Here is a 26,600-nt window from a genome sequence, read left to right as displayed (position 1 = left end):
GCCCCGGCCGCTCTCGCCCCGCCTCGCCGCTCTCGGTAAGCGACGGCCGTGCAGGGGCGGACGGGGTGGGGCGGCGGAGCCTCGTGTGTGCGGCTGCGCCGGGGCGCTCAGGCCGGGACGGCGGGCTGCTGGAGGCGGCAGTGGATCTGCGCGTGTGCGGCGGCGGCCCGGCCAGGAGCGGCGGGCGGCGGCGTGGGACGTAGCGGTGAGGCCCGGGGAGGGTGCGGGGCGAGGGCCGCAGGCAGAGCCGGCAGAGGCACCGAGGGAGGGACGGAGGAAGGGGGAGCCCGCGGCGGCGGCGGTACTGGTGCCCCGCAGCGGGGCGGGCGGCGCGCTGGCCCCTCCTCTGCGGCGGGGCGGAGGAGCCGGGCGGGCGGGCGGCCGTGCCTCGCGTCCCCGGGAGGCTGCGCGGGGCCCGCTGAGCAGCGCCGGAGCTGCGGTGACCTGTGGGAAGAGGAGAGCCTTAAGGGCCTGATTGTCCCTGAATGCAAGAGGGAATTTAATTTATTTCAACTGGTTTCCCACGTACTTCTTCCCCTGAGCCCACCGAGCCTGGCAGTCCCTGCGGTCGCTTGAGAACTGGTGACAACCTGACCGCCCCCGATGGGGAGTGAGCCTGGCTGGGCTTGGTCTTCTGTTCAAAAGCCTTTTGATCCTCCCCCTTGTTTTTGTTAATTGCCGGTGCCCTGGAGGTCTTCTGCCACTGGGGCCTTTGTTTGAAGCTTCCGTGGCTAAGCTGCTCCGAGCTTGCCGAGCTCGCAGCTGTCTCTTGCGGGGGCTCCCTCTGCAGAGCGGCTCCGCGTTGCTGATTCCTCACGGGCAGGCTGACCGTGAAGGAGTGGAAGTCCTTCGGGGTGCCCGCGTGTCGGGAGGTTGTGAAAGAGCAAAACCAGCTCGAAGTGGCTGGTCGGTGGAGTTTAAAGCTTATATTCCAGTCTGAACTTGCTTAAGTGCTGCAATCTTGATACTGCTTTCTGCTGAAGAAATCGTAGGAAATAAGTGTCTTTTCAGTTTTACAGTACCATCTTTTTAATTTCTGTTGCAGAGCAGTAGGAAGGTGTATAGTCTTAACAGTATAAAAGAACAAATAGAAAATTGTGGTGTCTGTTGTTATGCTTCTGATTTTATTTCTGGTTTGACAATAGACACTTCAGTATGGGTCTGTACAGTTGGTGTTCTGGTGTCCTTAGTTTTTGAGGTTTCACAGCCTACAACCTACTTGTAAAGAAACAATTCATAAGAAAAGCTTTTTCTTAAAGTTTATATTAATAAGGGTTTTTGTGTTGGTCCTGTCTGACAGTAGATGTTTAAATAAAATGTTAGTTAATTTCCCATTCTCACCTGATTATTGAAAAGGAAAAAAATTATTCCTACAAAGCGCCTTCTCTAACTTGTGCAAATATGTGGTGTCTGACAGGAATTTAAACGTGCAGCATCATGGTTATGAAAGCTACACTAGAAGATGATGATTCAGGATGGGAACTTGGTATGCCTGACAAGATGGAAAAGAGTAATACCAGCTGGATAGATATAACACAGGATTTTGAAGAAGCTTGTAGAGGTGAGTTGTAGTCCTTTCATTCTGAGAAAACTTGGAATCCGTTGGAGGCCTAGGCGTAGTTCTTTGAGCTCTTTTGAGCAATAGTTTGACCCAGGTTCAAGCTTCAGATGGATGAGTTACATTGATTCTGTGTTAACTCCGACGTTGGAATTGTCACGAACCACCTCACTTTGTTTCCTATTCCAGATTGCGTAAATACCTCTTTAATTAAAGTTTTTTCATCTTATGCATTTTCACATCTGCTTTTTTTTTCCTTTATGCATTTTCACATCTGCTTTTTTTTTCCTTTATGCATTTTCACATCTGCTTTTTTTTTTCCTTTGTAAAGATTTCTTACTGTCTCTTCTGCCAAGTGGAAATGTCATTCCTGCATGCAGAGTCAACACTCTGTTTCTTTCTTGCATATTTGTGGCTCTCCAGGGTCCAGTAATTCATTCAATTCATCAGTGCATAATTTTTCATCTTCGAAATAAGTCTCAGTTTTTGAATTGATGCATTGCATCTCAGTAATGGGGAAGCAGTTGATTCCATTTAAACAGTGCCTTTATTACTGCTAGGTGCTATTGCTAGTTCACAGTTTTTTCAACTGATTTTATGAAGACACTAGGAAAAAATAAATATAAAAACTGCATCTTACCACACAGAATATTACATAATGATAAACACAATTTCTGTATATTATTTCTCTATATTACTTATCAGATATACCCATCAAATATGTCTAAAGCCTCCTTTAAAAGTTATGAGGGAAAGCAAGCTTTTCAGTAGTGTCCCCTGGAAAAGATTAAGACACCTGCATAAAGGAAGTAGAGGAAACAGCTGTATTTCAGTATTTCAGACTATTCAGGTGCTACTATTTCACAGAATAATCATCACAGAATGATTTGTGCTAGAAGGAACCTTAAAGACCCTCTCGTTCCAACTCCCCTGCCATGGACAGGGACGCTTTTTGCCAGACTGTGTTGCTCAAAGCCCCATCCTACCTGGCCTTGAACAGTCACAGGGATGGGGCATCCACAGCTTCTCTGGACAACCTGTTCTAGTGACTCACCACCCTCACAGTAAAGAATTTCTAATAGTATCTAATCTAAATCTCTCTTTTAGTTTAACAGCATTTCCCCTTGTCCTGTCAATACATGTGGTGCTAGATGGTTTCCATAGACCCTTTTCTTCTCCAGGCTGAACAGCCCCAACTCTTTTAGCCTGTCTTCACAGGAAAGGTGCTTTAACTTTCCATTCATTTTTGTTTGCGTCTTCTGAACTTGTACAACAGATCCATGTCCTTCCTGTGCTGGAACCCCAGACCTGGATGCAGGGTTCCAGGTGGGGTCTCATCAGAGCAGAGGGGCAGAATCCCCTCCCTTGACATGCAGCCCAGTATATGAGCTTTTTGTGCTGTGAGTGTGTGCTTCATAATTCTAAAACTTCTTTACTTCCTAGAATAACAGAGGGATGAGAGCACACTGTTTACCACTGGGTTTTTTTCTTTCAGTCTTAAAAGTGCTTTGTAAGTAAAAGCAGTAGTGTCATGGGTTGACCTGGGCCCGATGCCAGGCACACACTAAAGACACTCACTCCCTTCTGCAGCTGGACAGAGGAGAGAAAATTTAATGAAGGGTTATGGGTTGAGATAAAGACTGCAAGAGATCACTCACCAAATATCATCATGGGCAAAACAGACTCAACTTAGAGACTGAAAAATGAAGAGAATTTATTATTGACAATATCAGAGGTTAATGAGAAAGTAAAATAAGCCTTAAAAACAGCTTCCTGCCACCCTTCCTTCCTTCCTTCCAGCTCTGCCCCCTACCACAGCAGCACAGGGAGACAGGGAATGGGGGTTATGGCCAGTTTATCACCTGAGGCTTTTCCTGCTGCTCAGGGAGAGGAGCCATTCCCCAGCTGCACCGCGGGGTCCCTCCCACAGGAGACAGCTCTTCATTAACTTCTCCAACATGGGTCCATCTCATGAGCAGCAGCTCTCAGTGAACTGCTGCAATGCGAGTCCCTCCCATGGACACACACTCTTCCCAAAACTGCTGCAGTGTGAGTCACTCTTTTACAGGAGACAGTCCTCCAAGGACAGGCTGCTCCAGCAGCAGGGCCCCTCTTTCCACAGGTCTCCCATAGGTTCACAACCCTTCCTCAGGCATCCACCTGCTGCAGCCTGGGTCTCCTCCACCAGCTGCAAGTGGATCTCTGCATTCCCATGGGCCTCTATGGGCTGCAGGGGCACAGCTTCTGTACCATGTAGGGGAACCTCAGGTCCAGTAACTGGAGCACCTCCTCCCCCTCCTTTTTCACTGACCTTGATGTCTGTAGTGCTCTTCTCCCATGTTCTCACTCGGCTCTTCTCCATCTGCAGTTGAAACTGTGCAGTTTGGGGGTTTTTTTTTGTTTTTCTTAAATCTGTTACCACAAGGTATTATTGTTTCTATTTGGCCCAGCAGCACATCTGTCTCTGGAGCCACCAGGGATTGGCTCTGCTGTACATGGAAGAAGCTTCTGGTAGCTTCTCACAAAAGCCATCCCTGTAGTCATTCCCCCACAAGCTATGAAACCCAGGCCATGCAAACCCAATGCAAGTAGAAGTACCTTATCTGCTTCCTGAAGCTTGTTCTTGGCATAAGGCAGTTTGGTGCATGACAAGACTACCCTAGAAAAGTTGTGCTAATAGGATGATTGTAATTGTTTGTTTTGTCCTGTTCCTTTATAGAGCTGAAGTTAGGAGAACTGCTTCATGACAAGCTGTAAGTATGTGTGTGGGATGGTTCTGGCTTTTAGATGAAATTACTGCAAACATGTTGATGTTACCTAATAACTAAGCTTTTTTAGACTTTTACTTTAAATAAAGTATTTGAAGTATATAGAGTATCATACATTCTTAGTGGTATGTATATGCTGCACCTGTATGAATGCTGAACATATCTCAAGCTCTAAGTATAACATCACATTTTGCAATGTGATTGAAATTGTATTTCAGAAGTTCATAGCACATCTTATGATCTATGGTGATTACATTACTGCACTATCTTATGGGACATGCTTTTGTGAAAAAAGGCCAGAAAGACTTTAAACCTGGTTGCCCCAAATGTCACTATTAAGTATTTGATAAACAATCTGTATGCCTTAATGCAATGTAAATAACATGCTAAAGCAGAAAGTGAGAACTCTACACACTGAAAATATATTTCAAAGAAAAGCATGTGGTAAGGACTTGCTGAATTTATTCAAGAATGATTAATTTAAATAATTTAAATATTTTAAAGATTAAATTCTTCCTAGTAAAGGTGTTCACTTCAGTAAATAAAAAAGTTATATTTGAAACTAATAGCTCAGAAGACAGAAGCGTGCTATTAAATGAAAACCTGCTTAAAAGTGTGTGCAAGAATGTCACCAGCTAGTTACTAAGTAGAATCAAAGCAAATTTTTAGATGTAGTTTTTTACATAATAGCATTTCAGAACAAATACAGAAAATACAGAATTTCAATGTGCCACATGTAATAAGCTTTTTGTATTATAAAGCCTGTTGCAGGAGTTCTGACAAATGTCGTGATAAAGTGAAGCACTGTATCTCTTCATGTGTAGGCAAGTCTTTTGGTGTGGCTCTTCTGCAAGCTTTTTTTCTTCTTCCCTGACTACAAGTGATATGTTGTCTCATGCTGAGGGGTTTTTTTGCATCAGTTTTGTTAATGTGCCCATTTTAAACAAAGCTGGTGTATTCAACATATATTAGTCTGTGTTATGTCTATTGTCATTAGTGTGTGGGGAACATATCTTGTTTTTTTGGGATGTGATGTACTAAGGAACAGCTTCTTCAGTTAATGTCAGTTTATGATTTTACATGATGTTTAAGAAGATGCTATGAAGTTTATAGAAACAAGTGTGGAAAGATATAGTAGTGGGATATTTCGCTCAGGAGTGTTCTTCATCCTTAGATAAAGGCTAATAATTTTCTTTTATCTGTTTCTTTTTCTACTAGTTTGTTGAGAGATCCTTAACTTCCAGAAAACCATGATCTCTGAAGATCAGTACTAATGTTCACATACCTTATTGTCTATGGTCAGAATATAGTGTACTTGGTTTGTCATCCTATGTTCTTTTTCTTTAGTTTGCAAAGACTATTTTGTATAAAATAATTACATTCAGCACATTTATTTCATTTGTGTTCTTAGTTTTGGTCTTTTTGAAGCCATGTCTGCCATTGAGATGATGGATCCCAAGATGGATGCCGGCATGATTGGAAACCAGGTTAATAGAAAGGTTCTTAACTTTGAGCAAGCTATTAAGGTTAGTGTGAATATCCTGGCTTTGCCTACACTGTCTGTAGAAATGTACATTTTTGTCAAATTACAGCTAAACACAATACAGTATAATTAATGTTTTCAATCTCTTGACATCTATGGGTTTTTTTCCTTTTGGATAATTAAGTAAAAAGTAGCTTGTAATGCTTACCTTTCTTGTTACCTGCATTATCACAATGATGCTAACTCTTCCAGTGAAAAGTAATATGAAATTATTGGTTATTGATACCTCAAGTAAATATATCTCCAACATTGTTTTGCAAGTCACTCTGTGCTTCTCCAAAATGTGTCTTTTATCTGAAGATGTATTGGTTAGCTTCTGTTTAACCTGAAGGGAAACCAGCTTCCTTAAAAAAGCTCATTCTTTGAGTTTATCAGCAAGAGCAGAAGCCGGATGATTTACCAACATTGACAGTAATGATTAACTTTTGATTTATGATCAAGGTGAATTGGAGGACAGAGGTTGAAAGACTTGCTGTTATTTCAGAAAAAGTAATGCACTCAGAGGGAAAAGTATTTTTTTTATGGTGAACATTTGGAATGGAGTCAGAGAACTCTGTAAAACACTAACTAAGTCATATAGAATGTATCCAGGATTGCATACATTGGGCAAATTAACTTAGGAAATTTGCAGCCTTTTTGGTGTTGACCTTTAATGTAGTAAAACACAACAAGTATTTCCAGTTTAAAAAGCAATCTTCAAGGAATTGATCCTGCATATTACTCCTTGTTCAATCTTTATTATGATGATATAGTTTTATGATTTTAGTGTTAGCAGTTAATCGGTTTTAAACTTTTCCTGGCTAGTAATAAATAAGAATTATGTTTTTAGTCTTCTCTTTGGGTAGTTTTATGTTTGTTTGGTGTTAACTGATGGGAATGAAAAGTTTTCAAGAATTTGAGACATGTAAAGCTGATTGGTAAAGCTGGTGGTATACAATTACTCTGAAGTCTTGAACAAATTTTATTTTATTTTTTAGGTTTGGTACAAATAAGTTGTATTTTATCTGTATGCTTTCATAGTATTTAGGGTTTTGGTTGGTTTTTTTTGTTTGTTTGTTTTCTAAGGATGGCACCATTAAAATAAAGGATCTCACTTCACCTGAGCTGGTAGGAATAATGGACACGTGTTTTTGTTGTTTGGTAAGCATCTTTCTGTTCTTTAGGTTAGATGGTTTTGCTTTCAAAATATAATCCTTTAATTGATCTTAAAGAAAAAAAGAAGAAAAAAGACTAGCAGAACTCAAAAAAAAATTACCAAGCAGAAAATACATACATATATTTTAATTTCCATTTAGTTATTTGCATTATTTATATTGAAAGGCTTAATTTTGATTTTTAATTTTTTTACTATGAGAACTATGGAAGATAGCAGGTAGCACCTTAAAAAGTTTAAAAGATTTTATAGTTTCTGGTTTTATAAATGCATGTTTCTGATTGCCTGCTGTGTATTGATGTTTGACTGTGTTGGAAGCTGAGTGTGCAGTAACTGGTAGCACTCTCTTGATCCTTACTGTACAGCCAGAGTTGACTGAGCTTACAAAAGCATTTTGAACAAAGAAAATAAATCTATTTAGTAAAAATAAGTTGAATATCAGTTACTTATTAATTGCATTTTTTCCCTGTGTATATGCTTTAATTTCCTCAATGAATGATACTCATTATTTTCAGCTATTCTTTAAAATTACATCAAAAATAGTATTTTTAAAAACATTTCCAATCAGTTTAGTCAGAATAACATGTAAAGATCATAGTATATCTGATTCAGTGTAACATCGTTTTGTTCTACTCCTGATCTCCAGAAGGGGACCATATTAAAAATATGGTTCTACTTAATTTTTTGCTATTTTAAGATAGAAATATAAGTTACTGAATCGTTCCCTGTAGCTTAAGGAAACATGGAAGTGGTAGAGAGGGGATTGTGACCTGAAGCTTTTATGTTGTAAAAGAGAGAGAATATGAAGACCATTAGTGACTTTTCTCATAGTCATTTGCATTTTCCATTCTCTATTTTTGCAGAGAAAGTTTATAAATGTGAAGCTCTCTTAACATAATGTCATGTCTAAATCACAGGGCTTAGACCTGAACTTCAGAGAATAGGTTTATCCAATGCCAGAATTCTAGGCTTGGAACACCTTCACTTGCCATTTTTTGGAAGGTTGCGTTGATAAGGCAACTTTAATTTTAAGGTTTAATTTCTTAATGAGTCTTTGAAGCCCAGTAAAATGGAAAAAGAATGGATCTATAAAAAGGAGGACTTGGCTGTCATGAGTTAAATATTTAATTTCCTTTTCTCCAGATAACATGGTTAGAAGGACATTCCTTGGCACAGACAGTATTCACTTGCCTTTATATTCATAATCCAGACTTCATAGAAGATCCTGCTATGAAGGCTTTTGCTCTTGGAATCCTAAAAATCTGTGATATTGCCAGAGAAAAGGTTAACAAAGCAGCTGTTTTTGAGGAGGTATGTGTTTCCCATCTCCTGTGCGGTTAAATGTGCAACATTATACCATAATGCAAGTAAAACAATGTATTAGTGACATTTGTTAATGTTTGATTCGAGGATACTATGGGAATAGCAGTTCATCATCCTAAAAGTATTAGGCTGGATATCTTTAAAATGTAGTTTTCCCCAGTGCAGGTGTTTCATGCTGTCTTCTGCATTTTCTGTGAATACTATAGCCACATAAATACTTTAATCAAGAAGTAGTGCAAGTCTTGTGGCTAACCATTTGAAATACATTTGTGAAACTGTTTATTTTATTTATTTTTCTATGTTAGATAGTAATGATTACGTTTTGTCTAAAATGTCCATCTGGCAATGGGATCAGAGTCTTGTTTTCTGCCCTCAGCTCAGAGAAAATAGAGATTGCTCTTGGACAAGTCCCTCTTGCTGACTATATCTAAAATGGATCAAATACTACTTAGCAGATATAGTTCTTGTAACATATTGGTAGGGTGTCACTTGATGAAAATATGAAGGACATATTGGTATTAAGGATTTATGCAGAAAATAATTACCTGAAGCTGGATTTGGGTGGGAAAGTAATTCAGTGTATTCAGAGTGCAGTCTCTACTTGATGGAATTAAACAAAAGCACACCCCATGCTCACATCCCCAATCACTCCTCCAAAAGAGAAAAAACGGCAAAAAGACCCAAAACCTAATAAGAAAACAACTCCCAAAAAACCCAAACCAAAAAGAAAACCTTAAACCCCAACTTGAAAATGTAATTACAGCTTTTATATTTCACTGCATATTGCTTCTTTGATTTTTCTTTTTTAGGAAGATTTTCAGTCAATGACTTATGGATTTAAAATGGCCAACAGTGTGACAGATCTTAGAGTTACAGGTACAGTTTGTGCTTTCTTTGTATCTGTCCAGTAGCCTCTTTTTCTTTTGAGCATGTGATTGCTTTCAGACATATCTGATTAATTGCTAGGAGTCTCAGCTGTTAAGTTTTTTATTTATCTTGTGGAAATTGCTGACTTGGTAAAAAAGAGACTAAATTATTTTTCCTTTGAAAAAAGGTTCAATTGTCATTTTTTTAAATCCCTGAGAAACAGAAGTGCTTTTAGATGTGCCAGTGAAGTGTCTAGGCATAAGCTCAACATGGTAAAGTTACAGACCACTGAAAAGTGCATTGCTTGAATTCTGCTTTTTTGCCTCATAATTTGTTGTTCTCTAAATAGGCTGCTGTAGAAAAAAAGCAATCTGGTATCTCTACAGCTATGAATACATATGTTATTAAGTACATGCATCAGTATGTACATTAATCTTTCGAGGCACCAGTTTTTTATGTGTATTTCAGCTTTCCATTGATCTATTTTTGAAAAGCTTGTGCATGCTTTAGCTTTGCATCAGTTGGTCTATATTCTAATTTTTGGTTTTTCCAAGACATCCCCACCATCCCTTACAAGGTTATTTTTTGTCTAGTCTTTCACTAATGGATATGTAAAGCACTTTTAAGTTTGATTTTCCCCATAAAACTTCTTTTCCTCTGAGTGGTGTAGGTGTGCTTCTCAGCTTTTAATCATGCTGTGATTTTTTCCAGGTATGCTGAAAGATGTAGAAGATGACATGCAAAGACGAGTGAAGGTATTGTTTTCATGTTTGTCTTGTCAATTATATTTCAGGTGTACTTAACATTGTTTGGGGTAGGGAGTTGGATTATGTGGAATGAAGGAGGTTTGTGTCATTAGGGTGGAGTTTTTGAAGAACTGCCAGAATGGTTTGTGTAACATGCTTTTAGTTTGCCTTCTAGCTAGATCTTCAGACTTGAAGCAACTACTAAGGAGTTTACAAATCAGTAGTAGTAGAAGCTAGAATCATGATGTAGAAGATAACTGGGCTGGGACACAGAAAGTAGGTATTTAACTTTCAGGTTTTAGGCAGATATAGTATGTAATGTTAAAGAAGTTACTTAATTTTCTTTTACCACAGCTTAGAGTGTAAAGCATTCTTGCACTTTCCTTGCTGATTTGCAGAATTTACTGAGATAGATCTTATTACTATAGGAGAGTCATTCAAGTGTCTGGATTATATTTTAAGAATTTTTGAATTTGAAAACTGATTTATTGGGTTATTTAACAGGTGGATGTTTTAGAGCAGGCAAAGGGATTTTATCAGTAGCTTCCCTTCGCAATTTTTAGTAAATTATTTGACATTTCTTTACCTTTCAGAGCACCCGAAGTCGACAAGGAGAAGAGAGAGATCCGGAAGTTGAACTTGAAGTAATGAATTGTTTGATTTTTTCCTGGATTTCATGAATGTAAATGGGAGATTTAAACATGGCGTAACCACACCCATGCGTATAAGAAGCAGCCAGGAAGTGTGACCACCAAGGAGCATGGGGAAAAGCTGGCAAACAGCAGGGCATGCCGAGGCTTTTTGTGAGGCAGTTTGTGCAGGGAGGGCAGGAGTCCTGTGGGAGTTCTGTGCACCACAATACAACAACACCATTAAGGTATTAGAGAGTGTCCAAAGAAGGGCCATGAAGATGGTGAATGGCCTTGAGGGGAAGCTGTATGAGGAGCAGCTGAGATCTCTTGCTCTGTTCAACCTGGAGATGGAGACTGAGGGGAGACCTTATTGCAGTTACAACTTCCTTGTGAGGAGAAGGGGCAGGCACTGATCTCTTCTTTGGTGGTGACCAGTGATAGGAATTCAGGGAAAGGCCTGAAGTTGTGTCGGGTGAGATTTAGTTTGGATATTAGAAACAGTTTTCACCCAGAGAGTGGTTGGGCACTGGAACAGGCTCCCCAGAGAGGTGGTCACAGCACCAAAACTCTGAGTCCAGGAAGGTTTGGATCCCACTCAAGCTGTTGGGGTGTGCCAGGAGTTGGGCTGATGATCCTTCTGGGTCTGTTCCAACACAGGATATTCTATGATTCTATTATCATATTATACCTACTGCTTAATAATCAGCAGTATGATTTTATTACAGCATCAGCAATGTTTAGCTGTCTTCAGCAGAGTCAAGTTTACCCGCATCTTACTCACGGTCCTAATAGCTTTTACAAAAAAAGAGGTATGTTCATTTGGCATTTCTGTGTTTGCGTTGGGATCCTGTGAAATACCCATTTTTCATTCTTTAAGATCAGGTAATTACTGTGTAGATTGAGGAGATTTGAATTGAGGTGGATGGAGGTAAAGCTTTGAGTCAAGCCTTACAGTGGCAAATACTCAGTTCAAAGTGGGAAACACAGGGAAGGCTAGTAGCTGACATTATGGCGTTGCAGAAAGACAAGAGTATTAATTACAAAACATTTAAAAATATTTATGGATTTCTAATTACTCTTTGCACACATAAGCAAAACTTCTTGTTTGAGTTCAGTTCTCTCCTTTGGAGTTACTTGATGCTGGGCAGTATTTTGTCCATATCAGAAGAAGTGTGTTCTTTTCCTTCCATGTAATATGGAGTTTTATACCAAAGATGTCTACATATCTTTGGTCTGAGAAGAGGAATTTAGTAGTCTTCCATACAATTTGCCTGTTTTTTGAATATATGATTTCCTAATTGTTGAGAGGGCTAGAACTACATGCCCCCCCCAAGCAGACTGTCATGCATTGTGTGCAAGACTTTCAGTTGTAACTACTGTAAAGTCTTACACAGCAAAATTTACAGCATTGAATTTATGTACAGATACATAAAATACACTACTACACAAAAATGTTGCATTTGGGGATTTTTTTCAGAGCTGGTTATGTAAAAATATCAGAATTTTATTGCCCTTCCTTTTTTATACTAACATTAATTAGATAGTCAAAATATATTGGTTCATAATAATAATAATAATTGTTTCCTGCCTTTCAGACAAGTGCAGTTGCAGAAGCTCAGAAACTAATGACTCAGGCAGCTGACTTGCTCTCTGCCATACACAATTCACTGCATCATGGTATGCAGGCACAGAATGATACCACTAAAGGAGGTATGTATCAAATTACACAATTTTTTCCTTTCCTGGGTATGATCCCTTCATAAACACAAATACCTTTGTGTTTTGAAAAAAAAAGTTGAAACCAGTATTTACTTTGAACTAAAACACTCGTTATACAAGTCGTTACAGATTTGCATTGTTTGATTTTAATTTTATTTTACCAGGTGGTGGTTCTCTTGAGAGCAACACTGTAATTTCAAAGCAGAGATAATGTGAACTTTTGATTAAGTGCATTGCACTTAGAATCAGAGTATATACCATTTTAAAATATGGAACAGTACTTCACTGTTTGTACACAAGGACTCAGGTTTTTTTAAAGAGTAATCATTGTTGTAGTTGGGTTGTTGGAGTCTCAGGAAGTTAACTGTCACTTAAAGAATTCATTTTGGCTAATTGAATAATTTGTATTATTGAAAGGGGTTCTGAAAACACAACTTACATGCAGCTTTTCTCTGTCTCTCTCCACTCCTCCTTTAGATCATCCTATTATGATGGGGTTTGAGCCACTGGTTAATCAGAGATTGCTGCCACCAACTTTCCCTCGATATGCAAAAATTATTAAAAGGGAGGAAATGGTCAATTATTTTTCCAAACTAATAGACCGAATAAAAACTGTATGTGAAGTAGTCAACTTAAGTAACTTGCACTGTATACTGGTAAGCATGAATATTTCTTATTTATTGCCAGAAATAAGATCTGAAAATGTGACTTGGAAAACAGTCATTTCATATAAGCATGCTCTTGCTCACTGGAGAGAAAAGTGACCACTATGTATATATTTGGTGTTTTTAACTGTTAGGCTCAATTTCAAAATTTACTATCCTTCCTGATAGTTACTACTTTTCTTCTTTTGATAAAGACCTTTTCTTCTCTCAAACATCGTACTTTTCCTGTAATTCATTAAATAATTATGTGTCTTACTGGCCAAGGCCAAGCAAGTTTCTTTGGTTGAATAGCTGTGTCTACAGCAACAGAACATAATTCTTTGCTATATGTCTGATTTTTTTCAAATTCATTAAGCAGTATTCTGCACAGATGCCTATAACACAAGAGGGCACTAAATAGGTGTTCCCTAACATGCTGTTCCCTAAATAGGCGTGAAGTTAAGCACCAGCTTATATTCTTTCCTGAATAACTGATGTTACTCTTAGTTACTGCCTATATTATTAGAAAACACTTAAGAGCTTGAAATATTTTTTGGTATCCATGCATTCACTGACTGATAAGAGATGCAGTTACAGCGAACCTCTCATCTTCCTATTTCCTGTTAATTAATGAAAGGAGTGTTCACATGAAGCACCTGGTACCATTTAGACCTTACCTGTGTTTAAATCAATTTTTAAAAATCAATTCTCAGTTTTGTTCAATACCTGGTATAGTTACATCATGATTGTAACAATGTCACAGTATTTTTTTACTGTCATCTTTCTAGTTGTAGCATTTGAAAATTCAGAAATCATTTTGTTAAGTAACAAGTAATTGCAGAAAATCTTCATAATATATTTTGTTCTGTTCAAACTATTCATGGTCTGTGTCTTACAAGCTGTTGTTGCTATGCTGTTTATGTATGTTTTTAAACAAAATATAGGTGTATTTACACAGCTATATATTTGTTTAGGAAATATGCATATGTGTGTGTGTAAAAATGATTTGGTGTACGTTTATACATATATAAATTGGCATATTAACCTGATTTGTCTTTTTTCCTTTCCTACATATATGTTAGGACTTTTTCTGTGAGTTTAGTGAACAATCACCATGTGTTCTTTCAAGATCCCTGTTACAGGCAAGTCCTAATTATGTCTATTAATAAAATACTTCTGTATTCGTTATCAATTCCTGTTCTTTAAGTATTTCAACAATTTTCATATAAGTTAATAATAGTTAAGTGGTAAAAAAAAAATGTTCTGGTGATACTTAAGTATTATGGAAGAAATGCTTTGCTATGAGGATGATGAGGCATGGGAAGAGGCTGCCCAGGGATGTTGTGGATGCCCCACCAAGCGTTCAAGGCCAGGAGGGTGTCCCTGCCCATGGCTGGGAGTTTACAACTAGATGATCTTTAGTGTCCATTTCACTGCCAACCATTCTGTCTTTCTGTTAAAAAAGTATTGCCTTTGATCTATTTTTAAAATAATTTTTAAACACTGTTTCTTTTATCATTTTAGTACATGCTAATTAAAACAGAAAGCATTTAAATTTTTTTTTTCTCCACCATAAAGCTGTGCCTGTGCACACGTTTTTATGCTGCTCTCTGTGTGCTTTGCCATTTTGGGATTGGTATTTTTATTAATCTCCCTGCTTGGACAGAACTTAATATACAGACTGCTTCTATTGCTACAACAGTAAAACTGATGATTGGTGCAGAATAATAGGGTGCCCCTAGATGCCAGAACTTCTTTACATTTGATCCCTATTAAACCATTTAGAAAGCCAATGGGCTATATAACTGTGGGCAAGTAAAATGTGTTCCTAGTGTGTGTTTTCTCACCTTCCACTACATGTGTTTGTGTAATTCCTGTGGGTGCCTGACAGCAGAGTTTTTTCTTCAGCTGCTGAAGGGCCATGTAAGAAAGAGACACAGCACTCATGGAGGGAAGTTAAATGAGTATCAGACATGACTGATGTAAGTAGTAGCATCCAGAGGGATTGAAAAACATCAGCAGTAGTTTGGAGATACATCCTTATCTGTGTCCAGAGAAGGCACACATTTTTTGCTAATCTTCAGAAACGTCTGATTTATCATCCAAGAAATTAAACAATTTTGCATGCACTCTATTATGCAAGTACTAGAGCTGTATTTGGTGTCCTGGGAATATCACAGAAGTGTCAGATCTCAGTATTTCTGAGTCATTAACCTTGGACCTAGTTGAACCATTTTAATTTTTAAAGTAATCTTACAATTTTATTATATAAAAAAGTATTGCTAGAGCTTTCTATTAGTAATTCTACAGCATTACTTATAACTTAAAGCATATTTCTAAAAACACATCTTTACTTTTAGACAACTTTCCTAGTAGATAACAAGAAGGTGTTTGGCACTCATCTCATGCAAGACATGGTAAAAGATGCCTTAAGATCTTTCGTCAGTCCTCCAGTACTTTCTCCAAAGTAAGTGGATCTTGAGTGTACTTGGTTATGTTTACATGTCTGATGAAAAGATATTTCTGCTTACAAGAGCAATGACAAATGTACAAAAACCATACATTTTGTACATAGTGCTTACGTATGAAGGACTCGGTTGCTGTTGCTGCACTCATGTTTTCTTTTTTTGTTTTGCGCTATATAGACTGGTGGCATTTGTAAAAATATGTGTGTACATGGATATTTCCTTTTTAGGTGTTGTCTTTATAATAACCACCAGGCAAAAGACTATATTGATTCCTTTGTCACACACTGTGTTCGGGTAAGTGTTCTTTCCTATTATAACCTGTATGTGTGTGTGAGAACTTGGCAGATTTGCATACATTTGAAAATGAGACAAGTTATTTTACACACCTGACATGAAGGCAAAATTGAAGAAGTTGGCTGTCTTAAATGTTAGTGCCTTTTAAAAATCCGGTGTAATTATTGCTGGTTTTCTTCTGCTTCCATATTTTTATTTAGCATTTCACTTTATAAAAAATCTGCATCTATTACCTCTTTACAGAGTAGTTTCATGTCATAAATGCATATCACTAATAAAAATGAAATTATTTTAACATTCTGTTCAGTTTAAGATTCTGTTGGTGAATGTAGCATGATGAAAATCTTAATGAAATCAAAATTATTTAGGCTGGAAAATAACTCCAAGCTCATTGAGTCCAAACCAGCCCTGCCAAGTCCATCACTAAACCTTACCCCTAAGTGCTATGATTACACATTCTTTAAATATTTCCAGAGATGGTGACTTAACCACTTTCCTGAGAAGCTGATTCCAATGCTTGACGAACTTGATTGTGAAGAAATTTTTCTTAATATTCGGTACAAATGTCTCATGGCATGGCTTGAGGCCATTTGCTTTTGTCCTGTCACTTGACAGAAGAGATGAGCCCCATCTGGCTGCACCCTCCTTCCAAGTGGTTGTAGAGAGTAATAGGGCTTTCCCTGAGTCTCCTTTCCTGCAGGGTAAAATAAAAACACCCCTAGCTCCTTCAGCCTCTCCTCACAGGATTTGTGCTCCAGACCCTTCACCAGCTCCATTGCTCTGCTGTGGATATGCTCCCTCAGAATCTGTCTTGTTGTGAGGGGCCCAGAAATAAATGAGATTTGAGGCAAGGCCTCACACCCCAGTACTGAGCACAGAGGGACAACCACTGCCTTGGTCCTGCTGGACACAGTGTTTCTGATACAGGCCAGGATGCCATTTGCCACCTTAACCACCTGGGCACATGGATTTAGGCATAAGAAATACCTCTTTAGCCTCAAGCATTTTGCTGTGGTGACCTTCCTAAAGGATGCTGACTTAATCTCACATCAACTTGTGTGCAGAGAATTTGGCTCTTGCATAACTCCATAGAGTTTACTTTCCTGCTAAATTGTACTTTGTAAGGAGTAGTCAGGAACCCACCTCCTAATATAGATGTATAAACCAGATGCCTAAATAGACATCATAGTACTTCTGTAGTTTCAAAGTTCTATTGGTAATTTAAAATTACACTTTGCTTCTTTCAGCCATTCTGTAGTCTGATTCAAATTCATGGACACAACAGAGCTCGTCAGAGAGATAAACTAGGTCACATCCTTGAAGAATTTGCCACACTACAGGATGAGGTAATGTCCTAGGCAGCAGGCCAGCAAAGTTTCTTTCCAGGTATATTACTGCCAGAGTGAAGCGTGGTACTAAATTCTAAATGAATGATGGAGAATCCTTAAGACAAGGACTCCTAAAATTTAGCACATTTAACAAGAAACTGTTAGAATGCATCCAAAAACTTTGTGCTAGATGTGTTGAACAAAAACATACTACATTTTTTAAGATTAACTTTGTCCAATAAGTAGACTTCAGAATGACCTGTTGCGATGTAATTTAATGGTAACTGTACAGCTTTAGTCTCTATCCTGCTTGTGATTATCAGTCTGCAAGATGTAACCAGGGGGAGATAGACAAGGTGTGCTTACAAGACACCTTTGAAAATTTGGCCTTATACCTACATAAGATGTAAACTGCAAAATTTTATAATTATTAAAAAGAAAGTAAAAAAAACTCTTAAAAATATGTGCTCTGATATAAATAAAAATTATTTTGGACATCTGTCAATAATGGGGAGAGATGAGAAGAAAAAATATATTCTCTCTTGCTGAAAGTAAGTTTCCTCAGCAGTGAGAGCCATATAATAATAAAATATTTCCTAAGATGTATATGGCAAGGAGAACAATTGAGGAACTTGGAGTTGGAGGGAGATTTTGTATGCTCCAACTTTCTTCAAGATGGTTTGAGTTTGTTGTAGTATTGTAGCCGAGGCACTGTTTTTTATTTTGTAGCAGGTTATGTGGATTGTTCTGTTCAGGCTTACTGCTGATACTCCACCTGCGAGAGGCTGTCTTCCATGTAACTTTCTTCTTAAGACAAAATTTGTCTTGGCAAGATTTTATTTACTCTGGTGGAACACAGTGTGTTTCTTACACATAAAGCTTATAAAATTATTTTTTCAATAGAGCTAGTTGTTTGGTTTTTTTAAAGAAGTAATTATTGTCTATATAGAACAATGAACAACAGCATGTAATGGGTTCTGAGTTTGTGCTCATGTGACTGCTAATGATCTGTATACAAATACATTTAAAAATTACAAATTTTAGCTATTTAATGTTCTTGCTATATTACTGTGTAGCATATTTTTGTTCTGTGCAGCAGAATTTACTTAGGTGAGTATCTTTCCAGTTTTCTGACAGTTCTAGACTTATTTCCATCTTTTAATGTGGAGCATAAATTTACCGACCCAATTTGTTAAGATTTGTGTCTGGCTTAGGGTGCTGTTTCAGTCAAGTATTTTTCCTCTTCTGTCTATTACTTTGAGGTCCTTTGTTTTTTTCAACAGGCAGAGAAAGTAGATGCAGCACTTCATAGCATGTTACTGAAGCAGGAACCACAAAGGCAACATTTGGCTTGCTTGGGCACCTGGGTCCTATATCACAACCTTCGTATTATGATACAGTATCTTCTCAGTGGCTTTGAGTTAGAACTTTACAGTATGCATGAATATTACTACATCTATTGGTAAGAAGATGCTTTATTGACAGCTCTTTGAGGAGGCGTGCTCCCAGAGAGCTATAATTACACATACTAGATGGAGGGACTTGAAATATGATATTATGATCTCAAGCTTGATCAACACTGTTTGGTTTACCTATTTATGATATTACAAGTGGAGAAAAAAAATCCATTGGTCTCTAGCTTTTTAAACTTACAAAATAGTGTACCTTTTTTTCCTGAAATAGTAGTTCTCATTTTGTTTAGCTTTTTGGCAGTGTCTTTCATTGACAATTAAAAAATCCATTGGTCTCTAGCTTTTTAAACTTACAAAATAGTGTACCTTTTAGTTCTCATTCTGTTTAACTTTTTGGTAGAGTGTCTTTCATTGACAATGAATGAAATGTGTGGTGATTTTGGTAGGCAAGAAGCATGCAAGAGAACTGCAATTTTCATTATTCTTTTCTGCCTTTGTAGTATCAGGATCACTAGTCTTATTGATCTCTAGTATTCTGGAAAGTTCTGCAAAGTTTTAAGTCATAACTGTAATCTGAAAGTTGACTAGCTAAAATTAACTTCTTATCTGGGGTATATTTGAAGAGACATCCTGCACCTTTAGTGAAAATGATCACATTATCTGGAAACAGAATACTTTTATTTTTCCACTTCTATTCACATTAATTATTTTTCATAGTTAATGGCTTGTGCCAAAAGAGAATTTAAAAAAAATTTTTTAAACTACCAAGAGATTCCTATGTAAGCCATAAACCTTCTTACTGAAAGATTAAAACAGTGTGAATGGCACAAACTTCAATGCATCACATTTCTGTGTTGCTTCAACAGTGGATTAAGTATTCAGTGAAGAAATTAATATTCCAGAAGTTACCAGAAGATGGCAATATTTTTCAATTAGTAACTCAATAAGTAATACCAATTTTTGTATTAGACAGTATTTTTTTTACCTGCCCTTATTTCCCTCTATCATTTTAATAAAACCACTCTTAGTTGCAATTGTCATGTCAACTGCTTTCTCAGGGGAAAAAAAAGGAGCAGCAGTTTCTGAGAGGTAATGTGCAAATGAAACTCAAATTTCTCAGTAATTTTTCTTCAGATTAAAACTTTTTTATAACTATTACTAAATTTTTATTGTGCTCCAAATCTGTAATTTTTTTTTCTATTTTTTTTCTCCTATTATTTTTGATTTGATTTCAAGTAAGATATTTATTGGACTCACTTCCACTTTCTAAAAAATGTTCTTAAAGTTGTCTCTTTAACTCTGAAGGATGTTGTGTGTCTGTGGGCTTGGCCCCTTTATGTAATAATTTACAGCTTTTTAATGCTTGAAAAAGTCAGTTTTGTCAGTCAGTCTTGTTTCTCAGAATAACAAGTCATTACAAAAATAGAAAAGGTATTAACACAGTATCTTTAAAAAAAACCCTACTTGATTTGGTGGCAGAAGAGTTCCAGAAAAATTTGGTCTTACAGGAGTTTTGAAATAAGAAGCTTAGACTTCAATTAGTAACTGTATAAGAAGCTTGCATACCTTGAGCTGTTTGTGTTTGAATCTGAACCAGAACATGAATGAAGACCAGTGTGTTGATTCCAGCCATGCAAAACAGAGAGTTTTCATGGCCCATAAGCATTGTCCTTCGCCAGGACATGTCCTTTACCGCTTGGAGCAAATGCCTGGGTGCTGTGGTACAGTGCAGTGCGCTGCAGCCCGTAACAGCTCCGTACGGATTCTGTGCAGGTACCTGTCCGAGTTCCTCTACGCCTGGCTGATGTCAACGCTGAGCCGTGCTGACAGCTCTCAAATGGCAGAGGAGAGGATAATGGAGGAACAACAGAAAGGCCGTAGTAGTAAGAAAACCAAGAAAAAGAAGAAAGGTACCTAGGTGTAGAGTGTTAACATGCCTTTTTTTTCCCTTTCGTGCAGCTATGTAGAATTAAAATTCAAAATTTAAACAGGCAACACTGATATGGGTAGGAAAAATATCCTAATGTTTATGAAGGCTGAATGTAAAACTTTTTAAGAATTCCTATTTATTTAGTTAGTATTTTACTTTCAGATAGATCTTTCAGAAAAACGCAAACTCATTTATATTCACCATATATAGTTTCTTCAGTTGTGTTATGTGTTGGACCATCTCAGAGTTTATAATTCCTGCAGAATTATGCTTTTAGTGACTGTAACTAGATTCAAACACTAGACTTGCAGCATATTTCTGTAATTTCTATTTGGTTTTAGAGATTCTTAAAGCCTGTTTCTTAATGATACAATGGTGAGTTTGCCTTTCTTTTCCTTGCCACCTTTTCAAGGGGAACAATTGGATATGAACAGCTCAGGATCATATAAACTAAATTCCCTTGTCTCTAGAAGTTCAGAAAATTACTAATATACTTGAGATGCCAAGTGTTGGTCAGTTTGGCACTAATTAAACACTGGAAACTAAAGGGAAACTTAAAAGAATGCTGTCAGGATTATTGGGATAAAAAGTGCTTTAACAACTTAGCCCTAGAAGTCAAAAAGATCCCTGCACTAAGCCTCTTGCGTATGGACTGTAAATCTGAGGCTGTTGTTGAGTGTTTTATAATGTTACAGGAATACCACTGATCAGTTTATTCCATTCAGAGGAAAACTGTGTTATGTGACTGGTAGGTGTGTCCTAAGGTTTTTTATGTAACCAGGAGTCAGGTGAGCAGAAATGCATGTCTAGGCTTTGTATACTTCAGTTATTTTAAAATATATTTAAGAGTTCTGTGACTTTGTGGAAATTTGGAAGAACTCCTCTGATCTGAAATTAATACATGTACTTACACTGAAGTAAGAAAATTTTTTTTTTGTAAAATTTGCAGTTCGCCCTCTCAGCAGAGAGATCACCATGAGTCAAGCATACCAAAATATGTGCGCTGGGATGTACAAGGTAACTCACTTGTGTTCTATTTGTTTCAAATTTTTTTGTAATAGGGATCCTGCATGCCTTCTTTTTTTGTAGTGGTGCTGGAAATTAATTTCAAATTTATAATTTTCTATGGTAAATTCGGTACAGTCTTTCTATCCTTCCAGTTACATCTACATCGTTATTTTGGTCTTCCTCACAGCAAAATATGACATAAAGCTAATACTTTTCCCTATATTTATCTTTATCTTTTAGACAATGATTGCCTTTGACATGGATGGCAAAGTAAGAAAACCTAAGTTTGAACTGGATAGTGAACAAGTTCGATATGAGCACAGATTTGCTCCATTCAACAGTGTTATAACACCACCTCCAGTGCACTACCTGCAATTTAAAGTGAGTAGTCTTCAAACGTGATGCTGCCCATGCTTTTACAGAAGTAATTTACTCAGTCGCTTTAAGCATTGTCATGGTCAAAATAACCTCAAAGTTCACATTGAAGCTATGTCACAATGGCCAGGACTTCCAGCTTTAGTTTTGTGCAAGTTATGTTCAACAACTTGTGCAAGTTATTGAAGTCTTTATAAACTTAGATATTTACCAGTTGGCCTCATATGGCACTTTAAGATGGTTCTGTTGAGTTGCATGAAAATAAAATCTCATGCAAGTCTATTAACAGACTTCTTGGCTGTAGTTAATTACAGCAGCGTGTTTTTATTAGTGCAGCAAGCAAATGGAAAAATAAAAAAGTTTTGAGTAGTGTTTAGAAGGAACCAGTGGAGGCTTGTCTTGACAAGGGTCCTTCTTGAAATAGCATTATAAATCACATTACCTGTGTCTTTGTCTAGACAAATCTTATAAAAGTCAAAGTTGGAAATTTTCCAACCTCTTTGGTTAAACCTGATCCAGTTATTTTTTTCTGGTCCTTTAAGTCATAGGATAACTGAGGGCTGCACTATTTTTTTTCCCTAATACCAGTCTGAATTACCAAGCCACAACCTGTCACCTCTCATGTTACATTGTCTGTCATTATGAACAAGGAATCTTTGTCTTCTGACAGCTTTGTAACTGTCTTTCAAGTAGCTGTAGGCTGCTATTAAAATTACCCATTAGCATACTTCCTGTAGAAACTGAAAATGTCCAGGTCCACTGACCTCTCCTTGTGGCTTATATGCTCTAGGCACCCAACCATCTCCACATCTCAGCTTTCCTGAACTGAGTGGATCCAGCCCTGGATGCAGTATTTCAGATAACAGAACACAAATACTGAGTTCAGGGTGATAACCTTCCTTGATATGCTGACCATACTCCTGCTAGTATAATCCCATGTGAGGCTTGTCTGATTTGTAGTAAGACCACCTTGCTGGCTCATATTGAACTAGATGTTTGTAGTACCCCTGGCTGCTCACCCAGCTGGTTATTAGTCTCACTTGTGGGGTTAGTCTGTATTGAAACAGTGCTATTTTTTATTCCAGTTACTCTTCCCCAGTTTAATGTTACAAATTGTTGTAGTGGAAATTAAGAAATTATCATGGTCTTGTCATTAAAGGTTTTTTTTAATCCGTAATCAAGAAAAAAATTTGAAGAATTAAAATTATATAAAATGAAGTTTTGTAGTTTCAGCATCTGACTTGGTGTAGCTTTGTATATCTACTTTTTTCCTATAATATCATACCCTGTTTTGTGCCACTGTTAAAGCAAATGAATGGCGACTTGTTCAAGAGAGAGACTGTTTCATAAAGATTATGAGAATCTCATTATGTTTCATTATGCTCACTGTAGTACTTGAGCACTGTGTTGTTGCTTGGGTTTTGCCATTTTAAGTAAATATTTCCAACTTCAGTTTTGATTTTTTCAATATTTACTTGATTTCAAATTTCAAAATTTAGTTGACGTCACTCTTCTCTTGAATACATTAATGTGATAAAAACAATCTCCTGGCAATTTTTAATTTCAATTTTATATATTTTAATATGTATTTATGTTTTTCTGTAACACACTAGGAAATGTCTGATTTAAATAAGTATAGCCCACCTCCTCAGTCATCAGATCTCTACATGGCAGCTAGCAAGCACTACCAGCAAGCTAAAATGATCCTTGAGAATATTCCGAATCCAGACAATGAGGTAAGACTGAAATACTAGGAAAACGAGTATTTGCTCAAAATAGAGTAAGTGGTTTCAGCTGGATCTCCTTGAGATCCAAAATGTACTTCATCAAAGTGGTGAGCAAAGTTGAGTGCTTTGATTAAAGAGTAGACAGTGGTCTGTTTCAGTACATCGGCTAGCATAAAGTTGTGCTCGCTGTTAAAAAAAAAGCTCTCTCTGCTGCGGACCTAAGATGCTGGATAGTAGCTTATTTCCTTGCATGTTGCCTTCTAGCTCCTTTCTAAAAGCACAGCACTTTTAACCAGACAGTGATAACATGCCTGTCATGCTTAGTTGGCATCTAGTAATTCAGACCTGAGAATTCCTCACCTGAGAGGTGAGGAAAATAGGTTTGAATATCATTATGATGAAAAGAGGATTGAGTTTGGCACTTGTTCCCTGGAGCAGTTTTCTCAGCACTGAGCTGTAAACAGGGGTAGCAATTTCTCCCTCTGTCTATAGCCTAAAACCTTAAGTGTCTGTGACTGTATTTTGGAGCAAGGAGGATGCTTTTTGTGTCACATCTAAGCAGATTAAGAATAGTTACAGGATTAGGTTCTTCTGAGAATTTAGGACTCACTTTTTCCTCTCTGGATCATGGTGGTACTCACACATGAGCTATCCATTTGAGGCCATGATAGTTAAGAGGTAGTTTTGACCACATCCAGAGAACTTCCATGCAAAAAGCCACCAATTTCATGCATGAGTTCCTCTTACCATTGTGCTGCGATGTTGAAGATTAGATGCCTAGAGTCTATCTATACTTTATTTGTGTGGGTGCCACAGAACTTGCTGTAGTTCCCAAGTTTTTGTTCAAGAATTGTTAAAGCTGTGGTTTCTGTGGCCTGTCAGTTTTTTTTTTAAAGTGACTAATAAAATAAATGTACCCTTCATTAAATTTAATTAATTCAGCTGTTTCAGATTTAAAAACAAATCTGAAACAGTCTGATCTCTGTTAAACAGATCCTGTAAGAAAACTCCTGTATTGCTAATAGAATATCAACATTACAGTATTGTCTTTGAAATAATTGTGAGGTCAAATGCTTTGACTTGAAGACTTCTTTCTGTTTTATGTTTAGGTCAATCGAATTCTAAAAGTTGCAAAACCCAATATTGTGGTCATGAAGCTGCTGGCAGGAGGCCACAAGAAAGACTCTAAGGTAAGGAAATGCCAGCTCAATTGAACATAAAATGTAGTAATACATACATTAAGGTTGGATTCAATGTTTTGGAGATATTCCATCATGAATGGTTCATCTAATTCTGTGTAAAGCCACCATAGATCTCTTAAGAGCCAAATGAGCACATTCAAGCTGTAGTTACTCTACGAACAGGACAAGTAACTTTATTTTTCCCCTGGAAATAGTTTGTTGTAGTTAACTAAATATGGAAAATTCTAACCTATAAAAGTTTTGAGAAAAAAAATGGGGAAAAGCATGTTGGACAACAGAGTATAAGGGTACTCTTCAATAGCGGGAACAGCAGCTTGTGTGAACAAAGTTATGAGAGTGCTGTCTGCCACAAGGACTGTGTTTTTTCAATCTGTTGCTGTTTAATTTTTTTTCTGTCTGCACGTTGTTCTTGTAATGAGTATTAAATGGAGTAGTACTGCTGTCTAATATCTAATCTTAAATCTTCTTTAAAGGTTCCTCCAGAATTTGACTTCTCTCCTCACAAATATTTCCCAGTTGTGAAGCTTGTTTGAAGTACAGGAGATTTTTTTAGAATACCTGAAGAATATCTGTAGCAGATAGCAGCTCTCAGAGAGGGAATAACTAGTGCTGCACTCGGACTACGAGGGACGTCCAGGATAAAAATACTGTCACATGGAATATCTGTAGTCTCCTGCCTTTATGTGATTTGAATGACAACTGCTGTTTTAAAGTGGTTTGTATAAAGTTTATTGGATTTTGTGCGTGAAACTGATTTTGATCAACTGTATTATTAAAGAATGTTGTATCTTACTTGATATCATTACAGACTTTAATCATAAATAATTTTTATTACTGTGTTCTGACAAAGTGGTGCATTAGGAACTGAATAAAAATCATGCAATAGAGCCTCATGTTTGATGTGCACAGCTAAACTACTGCAATTCTGCATTTACAAAGTCACTTGGAGAAATTTTGAGTTTCTGTAGTTTTGTTTAATTGTATCAGAATTGCTCACTTTACAAGTAGAGAAATCTTGGGGTTTTTTCCTCACTACATCCTCCAAGCTGAAATGATCTCTAGAGATCAAGAGCACGTGAAAATTAGTCATTGAGCAGTTGAGTGAATGATTCCTAGCTGGATATTTGGAATTTGTTCCTTTGTCTTTGTTCTCCAAGTGCTGGAGCGTCTGCACAGCAGACACTCCAGTAGTCATTAGCAATAGCACCAGACACTGAAGACTCTATTTTACCAACTCTGCAACTTTGTTACAATCCTAGTATTTGCTCATGCAAACAAGGGATTGCTACATTTGCATGATTTTTATTCTCCATTTTTGACTGCAATTAGGCTGCTGCATCCTATTGTCTCCTGTAGTAATTTTCACGTAGCTTTCCAAAACTGGAGAAGCCCCAAACCTATCCCTGCTTTCCTGGAATAGTTATGCCTTCCAAGCTTTCAGATGTGAAATAACCGAGGTAAGCTGTTGTGTTGTAGCAAAAGAGCAGCCAAGGAAAAAATTATTTTCCTTTGCTACAAGCAAGGAAAAACTGTTAAAAAAGTGGATGTGGCCCTGGCCAAATCATACCCAGCCATACAAGCAAATCCTTTGTTGGACATGACAATCCTTCATTTTGGTGTACAATGACTTTCACTGTAGGGATGAGCTTGTAACTCCATATTGGCCATACAAGACATTTTTTCGTGTTAATACCATAACGTGATTTTACTGTGAATTAATATCACTTCAGCTTCATCCCCTGAGCAGCAGCACTGCCGAGCTACAGCTTGAAAACAATGAGTAACCTCTGAAGTGGAACACCCACTTGTCTTCCAGCAATTTGCAGCTTCCTGAAATAAGCAGAAGTACTGTCCTGAAGACATGTTTTTCCCAAATTCTCTGCTAAGGAGATGGTATATCACA

At 37.5% G+C, this 26,600-nt stretch overlaps 1 protein-coding gene across 2 annotated transcripts; it reads left to right on the top strand.

Moving 5' to 3' along the window:
- Positions 1-25,584, top strand: NAA35 (N-alpha-acetyltransferase 35, NatC auxiliary subunit). Of its 2 annotated transcripts, XM_039729568.1 has the most exons (23): positions 1-205; positions 1,418-1,561; positions 4,278-4,311; positions 5,738-5,852; positions 6,935-7,009; positions 8,166-8,333; positions 9,155-9,221; positions 9,924-9,967; positions 10,552-10,602; positions 11,316-11,399; positions 12,186-12,300; positions 12,787-12,965; positions 14,036-14,095; positions 15,314-15,420; positions 15,649-15,715; positions 16,963-17,061; positions 18,327-18,505; positions 20,229-20,365; positions 21,335-21,402; positions 21,634-21,774; positions 23,382-23,504; positions 24,605-24,685; positions 25,171-25,230. In XM_039729568.1, exons 2-23 carry the CDS (start codon positions 1,438-1,440, stop codon positions 25,228-25,230), a joined length of 2,178 nt encoding a protein of 725 aa, XP_039585502.1. In that variant the 5' UTR covers positions 1-205; positions 1,418-1,437. The 2 variants fall into 2 exon arrangements, with proteins under 2 accessions (XP_039585502.1, XP_039585501.1); XM_039729567.1 differs by lacking the exon at positions 1-205 and having other exon boundaries at positions 1,427-1,561; positions 25,171-25,584.
- The last annotated feature ends 1,016 nt before the right edge of the window (positions 25,585-26,600 follow it).

This window comes from Passer montanus, unplaced genomic scaffold, assembly GCF_014805655.1.
Source record: "Passer montanus isolate IOZ18808 unplaced genomic scaffold, ASM1480565v1 scaffold7, whole genome shotgun sequence".
NCBI classification, from domain to species: Eukaryota; Metazoa; Chordata; class Aves; order Passeriformes; family Passeridae; genus Passer; species Passer montanus.
The sequence above is the reverse complement of the archived record's forward strand: the minus strand, read 5'-3'. Positions and strand labels throughout refer to the sequence as shown.

Coding starts and splice junctions, on each gene's coding strand:
- NAA35 (XM_039729567.1), top strand. CDS start 1,438: ATGGTTATGAAAGCTACACTAGAAGATGATGATTCAGGATGGGAACTT. Junction 7,010..8,165: donor ACACGTGTTTTTGTTGTTTG/GTAAGCATCTTT, acceptor CCTTTTCTCCAG/ATAACATGGTTAGAAGGACA. Junction 11,400..12,185: donor TAGCTTTTACAAAAAAAGAG/GTATGTTCATTT, acceptor CCTGCCTTTCAG/ACAAGTGCAGTTGCAGAAGC.